Source organism: Phyllopteryx taeniolatus, chromosome 1 (assembly GCF_024500385.1).
Source record: "Phyllopteryx taeniolatus isolate TA_2022b chromosome 1, UOR_Ptae_1.2, whole genome shotgun sequence".
Taxonomy (NCBI): domain Eukaryota; kingdom Metazoa; phylum Chordata; class Actinopteri; order Syngnathiformes; family Syngnathidae; genus Phyllopteryx; species Phyllopteryx taeniolatus.
This window is the reverse complement of record NC_084502.1, coordinates 38,984,950-38,992,216: the sequence shown is the minus strand read 5'-3', so window position 1 is coordinate 38,992,216 and position 7,267 is coordinate 38,984,950. Positions and strand designations below refer to the sequence as shown.

Sequence of the window (7,267 nt, the reverse complement as noted above, 5' to 3'; positions counted from 1 at the left end):
ACACCACAACGCTGCAAACTACAACTACCAAAATAATCATACTGTTCAGAAAGAAAATATCTCCCTTACAGATATTTTCTTATTACAATGTAAAATTCATGAGGTTGATAAACATACACACACACACACTCATCACATCTGCAAAAAAGGGCCTGTTGTAGCTAGTGGAGATGCAAGTGTAATTAAGTCATTTCTTGTTGGATTTTCCCACTTAATTCTGCTGTTTATGCACATTAAACACCATGCCTAAAGGAGGTTTATGTTGTGTTTTGTAGCAGTTTGTCACACTGAGACATGCTGTATCTTTGACAGCTCCCAAATAAGTACACCATCTTGAATATGACAGCTTTTATTACAGCAGAGAACCTGAACATGTCAGTGGCACAAAACGCTGCTCGCACAACCCCCACTCCACGCCGTTCCCCCTCCTCCTTCAGACATTTTGTGAAAACATCTTTCAAGTTTATGTAGCAGCTTCCACTGATTAAATAAGTCACCACTTCCATGACAAGTGTGCGGATATTCAAGTCAGAGTCATTGTATGTTTATGCCTCCAGGCATTTTCGATACTGCTTGTCCTCATTAGGGTCGTGGGTGAGCTGGAGTCAAGCTCAGCTGACATCAGACAAGATACATCCGAGACTTTATTTTTCCCTTAAAGTTCTTTTTGTCGGAAAGAAAGCAGTCAGCGTCACAAACAAACAAACCTGACTGACATCTCAGGAAATAAATACAGTTTTTGCTTGGTTTGACAACATTATTTACATATTATTTATACAGTTCATTAAGTCCTAACTTGCATCCAGGTTCTCTCGTAAGAAATAGACATCTACAGCAAAAGAAGGAAGTAACACAACTGAAAATAAACAAGATTGTTGATGGAGAACGAATACACGGCTTAAAATGTCTTGTATACACAGTAGAAAGCACAAATGTGTGCGTGTGTGCATGCGTGCATATGTGTCTGTGTGCGTGTGTTTGTGTAATCTAAAATTACATTTCAGCCACACAACACTGTTTACTTGGAAACAACCCTGAAGAAGAAGCAAGGGCTTTTTGCACACAGGAAATTGTCTTGGACCGCATTTGCTTGTGCTAAAAGTTGTCAGGTTTGTGAATGTGTGTGTGTGTGTGTGTGTCTGTGTCTGTGTGTGCCAGTATGTGACAAGGTGACCAGCGTCTAGTGGCAGCCGCAGGCTCTGACAACCATGTTGCGGTACTTTTTGAGGATGACATTGGAGCTGTCGTCAAAGTAGAGCACTGAGATGGCGTGGAGCTGCGTGGGAGCACAACAAGGCTTTGGAACCGTGTCCGGGTTGATGAAGTGAACCTGCGTGAGCCAGGAGAAGAAAAATGTAAACAAACAAACAAAAAAAGGTGGTAATCTTGCGAAGGATTTGGTGTAAAACTCAATTCGACAATTTGTCTTGACAGTTGATGAGACTCTAAAGCTTTCACGAGATTACTCACGAGTGTTTGCACAATGGCGTGGTTTGTGGCGTTCATATAGGAGTTGAGTGGGAAGGCGCACTCTCCCTCACAGTAGTACGCTGCGTATCCTTCAGGGGCGATGATCCAGTCCTGGGCATGGGGCAGGAGTTTGATATACAAATGAGACACAGAGGGTGGCCGAGATGTGATATTCGATGTGGGGGGCTCGTACCTGCCACCCGAGATCTCGGAAGCTGACGTACAACTCGTGCTTCTTGCACGCCTGCTTCTGATCAGTGCTGCTGTTCTCTGAGCAAGAAGAGGGGGGGACATTTGTCATCCTCCAATAACAATTCGGCCCAACTGACACAGTGCAGATCCAAACAACAGTCAACAGTCGCTATCGGAAATCCCCTCCAGATATAGCGGCGTTTTGCTAACAGGCCACCCTGGCTCAGAGGTCATGTTGCGGTGCCTTTGAGTTTCAGCACATATGCAACCATTGTTCCCTCGCTTTTCTTTTCATCTGTGTAACTTTTAACCACACGCATGTTGCAGAGCAATAGTTACTAGTGGTCAAACTCGCCCCATAAAACCTCATTTGTTGTTCATATTGACAGTAACGAATGACTAGCGAATCACAATCAAATCAGTACTCCTTGTACCTTATCATGTCTGGATCAACTTTCTCCCATTCAATCTGCTGCAGTCGCACCCTCCAATGATGGCTCCTTTTTGGCTTTTGTTGGGGCGCTTCCATATTATTCGTGCAGCTCATTGGAGCTAGGCTAAGTGCAGGCCTCCTTTGAGCTCGTTTTATTTTTTATTTTTGTTAAAACAAACTATGGAGATCTCAGTGAAGCTCCAGTGCATACATGTGCAGAAGCTATGCACACGAAGGCGACAGGGCAGCGCCCATAAACAACACAATCTCTTGTCAGAATAAAGAACTATGGTATGTTATTCTTTGACTCGTTTTGATTCTAATGTGCAAGTTATGATTCAGGATGCATCTTTTCTTGGGGATTTGCGAGTGCGTCCGAATCACAACTGATTCGTTCATAGCTCTAATAGTTAATGTAACTTTCAAATGGCTCACTCCCTCTTTCTCCTGTTCCGGTGACCCCAGCACCCCCGTGCTGCATTTCTGCCCAAGAAGGCTCCAAGTTGTCAGTGATCACGAGTGACTGGTTCTCATCATCCACTTAAGAGGACGCGAGTCCAAAAAGCCCCAAACAGGCTCATGTGTTTGTGGCCCCGGTTGCCCCGCAGCACACCCCAGATGTGCTCTACCATAAAAGCCTTTTACTTCCTCGTAGGGAACATGGGCCCAACTGCTCTGGTAATGCTTGTGTAAATAAACATAGGCGGCCGAAGGATACTCGAAGCTCTGGCATTACGGTCTAATGTTTCAGCAATTCGCATAAACACGAACCTCTCGCACCTCCAATGAAAGTTCATGAATATGGACTGCATGCTTTGTTGGACTTAAATCTCACTATTGTCTGTTATGCATAAATATGACTGCTATGATGTCATTTTGTTTTTCGAGTTCAAAAACTTAAATTCATAAATGGACAAACTGATTCCTGGCAGGCCTCTTGGCAGATAGACTGTAAGATATGATGTTGCCAAACTTGTCAGGCAGCTGGACTGGTGATTACAGACGTTTGTAATCTCACAAATCAATGTTGCCAAGCTTTATTTGGGGCCAGTCAAACAATAGGGCTGACCAATCAGTGTCCTTTTCAGTTTTGAGCTTAGTTTGAATGTGATTAAACAAGTGATTGCTACCTTGGAAACAATTGTGGCCCCCAAAGAGTTTATTGTGGTTGTTGTCATAGTACCTGTATGTTTTTTTATTTTATTTTAAGTAATATAAGAGTAAGGAGCACTCACTTTTTTGCATGTAACATTCACATGTTATGTGTAATTTATGCCTCCTGAACACAGTTTTGTCGATTACCTGCAATATTGGCCACTCGCAGGGCCTCTTGGCTCTTGGCCCCTTTGGAGCGATTGGGGTTACGCTGCTTGGCACCTCCTTGTGCTGATCGAATGCTTCGCAGGTGCACCTCGGTGGCTTTGAAGAAGGCCACCATGAATGGCTGTTTGTTCTGCGGCCCACTCCGACCTATCAGTCCTGCCGCACGAGGGTTTATACTGTCTCCTATAGAGGGCGACACAGCGAAGAGTACTGTAGTTCTTGAGTCATGTCACAGACATGGGAACTATTTGAATTAATAGAAACATTGACTAAAACCACTTCCTTTAAAATAATTCTCTGGAAATTCCTCTCCCCCATAGGCGTTTCTAGCCCATTTTCAAGCACCTCTAAATCGAAACTTAATACCGCTAAAATTCGATTTTAGCGATTTTTTTATTTTAGAATTTTTTTTTACCCTATTTCCTTTTTAAACAAGCTAGACAAGTGTATAACCATGCAGTAGATTACTTGGTTAAAACAATGAAAGTACAGCACCCCCCGCACCTCAAAAGTGGTTTGCTCCTCCCAATCCCTCCCACCGCTCTCCGACTGGAATCTAAGCGAGCTGTCTGCACAAAGCAAAAAAATGCCTTCCAGTGATATACAGTCGTGGTGGATGTACCTGGTTTAACCCAGGACATGTGGAACATTTCTTAACTTCTACCACTCAATACCAACACATATGATCATTACTATTCCTTATTTTTGCTGCAGTCATATGTCACTTATGTTGTTAGATATGAGTTAGCTGATTTTTTGTTTTTTTTTTGAGCGAGGAAACATTTCAGGCGGTCTGAGATAGTACCACCGTCGTCTATTTAAATTGGAATGACAGAAGCTAGCTGTTGTGTCATATGCATGTCTTAATATTAAAGCCAAGGTGCTACTGACAAGCTAATTGACTGGGTGCCCATGAACATTATAACCAGGGGTTCGCATAACAATTTTCATCTGATTCTCAAATGAGCATCAGAGGTTTTTGCTTTGTGCTCATTTTTTTCATGACCCACTGACCTCAGTGGATGAACTTACAGTATGTCCGTTTGTCGATATACGTTACTTACTTATTTTCTGTACAAATAAAGGCTAGCATTTTTTTTTTAAACGGCCTTATAGTTCTTTTTTTCCCCTTTAGGTCATTTTGCATATGCTTTACAATTTATTAGTTTTAGTCTGAGCCAGTTCACAGATGGTAAACAGCCTGTACATACATACAAGCATTTTCAGAGCGCATGCGCACCTGCACCTCACTGAGGATAACTCCTATTAGGACACAGAAAGGAGGAGCAAAGGGAGGATTTTATATATTATTCGTCAAAGTATTCACAAAAGTCAATTGGTGTTATTGTTTTACATTTTGTAAGTTACATTTCATATAAAAGTCCCCCCAAAAAAACAAGTCCCTTTTTTGTTATTTTTCGTACTCACTATAGGAGACTGGCTCACTCCAGAAAAAATGTATACTGTTAATAAATATGTAGAGGAGCTACATCAAAATGAGATGTACTTTTCTCAGAAATTGGTATGGTTACAATATGTTAGTTTTATAAATCCAAACCATTACTCTTTTTGCTGTGGCTCAATATTGAAATACCCTTTATCAGATTTGCTGGTTTAGTCACATACTTTCCCAAAGGTGTTATACTTCTCTTTCATAAAATGTAGGAATGAAATTACGTTGAAATTGACAAAAGAGGGAAATTGTCTCGCCTAGCACCCCTAAACCTCTGATCCTATGGTGAACATCGAGGCTTCCACTTCTTCTTTATGTGCTCTGTGTGGGTGTGTTGGCAAACACGTGTGTGGCCCCGTGCTTGCACAAAAGAATGTGCGTCTGATCGCCATTTGGTGGTAAATCGAGGCTCCTGGTTGTCGCTGCCGGCAGACCGTCTTGTGTGCCTGTCTGCACACGCTCACCCGTAAACCGCTCATAGGGACTTCAACACACACTCATAGTTGCAGCATTCTCTCCCTAACATGAAAGCGTCTGTTTTCCTCGCCAAGCATGTAACATCCTGCCAACCTGTGAGAGATCATGTGGTTAATCACACTTTTCTAATCAACGCTGTTTGTTGACAATGTTTTCCAAAGACTAACAATCGAGCCTGGCAATGACAACTTCGAGCAGTCATATTCTCCAGAATGTGATAACATGACATACTTCCTGGAAGCACGCTAATCATGCTGCTGGTATGATGGAAGGTAGTGTCTGATTGAGTTTATTTTCATAATAATTCACCTTCTGGAAACTAAAGTGTAAAGTGTGACACTCTTTTGTTGCCCCTGCACCATATTGTACATGTGATTCATTAGATTGGGTTCACCTATCATGGATTATAAAAAAATCTTTTAAAAAAGTCGACAAACCCCTGTTTAAACGCTTTTCTGTGATCTAAAAAAAAATTAACCCCGGATAAATCATTTCAAAACTTTTTCCACCATTAATGTGACCTGTAAGCTGTACAACTCAATTGGAAAAAAGGGAAATCTTTTTGAGAGGGGAAGTAAAAATAAATAACTGAGCTTATGCGGTTGCACTAGTGTGCACACCCTCTTATAACTGGGATGTGGCTGTTTTCATAAGCAACCATTCACATTCAAACATGTTAAATAGGAGTCACCACACACATGGCAACATTTAACGTGGCTCTGATTAATCACATAAATTTCAGATGATCTAATAGGTCTTTGAAATATAGGTTTGGAGTTGTTGTTTTTTTTTTTTGGGGGGGGGGGGGGGGGGGGAGCGGGGTGGGCATGGTTGTGTTTGCATCAAACAGTCATTTTGGAATTCCAGTATGGCCAAAAAGTTCAACCTTATTTCCATCGGACCGTAACACATTTCCCCACACGTTTTGTGAGATTTGGTGATGGTCTTTATCTATTTCAAGCAGATCTGTAAAGTTTTAAAGTCAGTTGTTAAGATGTTATGATGTGAGATCATCAACCAGTATGAGTGTTGACATGGTTGTAGCAGTCGTAAGTAGAATGACAATAACAGAGTCAGAAAAGTGGCGGTTTTGATCATCAGGCCCCCGAGGAAATAGGAAATACAGTGCTCCCCCAAAATAATGCGGTTCACCGACCACGACCCCGCTGTATTATTTTGAGAACATACTGTATCTATTTGTCTATCAAGGAATTCCACGCTATATTGCGGAAGCGTTTTTTTTTTTTTTAACAGCTTTTTTTACATTACCGTATTTTCAAGACCATAAGGCGCACTTAAAGCGGCGCGCCTTATGTGTGCACCGAGTTCCAAAATCTGTAAATGTTGTTGTGTGACTTTAATGAGCGCTCCGTTTGACTGACTGGGAGCATTTCCTGCCGACACGCTGCTTATATAGAGGAAAGGCGGACGTGACTGAAGACAGCATGCGGACGTTAAAGGGGGAAGGGTGCGCGTGACAGAGGAGGCTAAAGACACGCACCCAGTATGTATATAGTTCCGGTATGTGCATCGGTTTGGCCCCTGAAAATGGCACCTACGAAGAGACACGCTTACGAAGCACAGTTTAAACTGCAAGCTATTAGTTACGCGTAGGAACATGGGAATCGAGCAGCCGCGAGAGAATTCAAGATCAACGAATTCATGGTTTCATCGCATTCAGCGGACACGCCACAGCGTTTTAGAGCGTACTCAACGGCTTGATATTTCACGATTTTGAAGGCTCATTTACTTGGATTTTTTTTTTTAATCATTCAAATATGGCAGGGTTGTTAACAAAAATCTTCTCTGTTGTGTGTCAAAAAAGAAGGCATATTTAATTTCACTTAACAAGGACTTTAAATCTTATTAAAGCGTGTGCAAGGGGTAAAACCCGAGATCGGGACTGGCGTTAACTCATG

The 7,267-nt window shown here is 42.0% G+C and overlaps 1 protein-coding gene across 1 annotated transcript in view; it reads right to left on the bottom strand.

Moving 5' to 3' along the window:
* Positions 1-333: 333 nt before the first annotated feature.
* Positions 334-7,267, bottom strand: part of bmp7b (bone morphogenetic protein 7b) — a 46,113-nt gene continuing 39,179 nt past the window's right edge. The window contains exons 4-7 of the mRNA XM_061794636.1: positions 3,398-3,601; positions 1,664-1,740; positions 1,471-1,581; positions 334-1,330 (exon numbers count right to left, since the gene is read on the bottom strand). Of these exons, the coding sequence (XP_061650620.1) occupies positions 1,181-1,330; positions 1,471-1,581; positions 1,664-1,740; positions 3,398-3,601 (542 nt within the window). The 3' untranslated portion in view covers positions 334-1,180. The remainder of the gene's footprint in view (positions 1,331-1,470; positions 1,582-1,663; positions 1,741-3,397; positions 3,602-7,267) is intronic.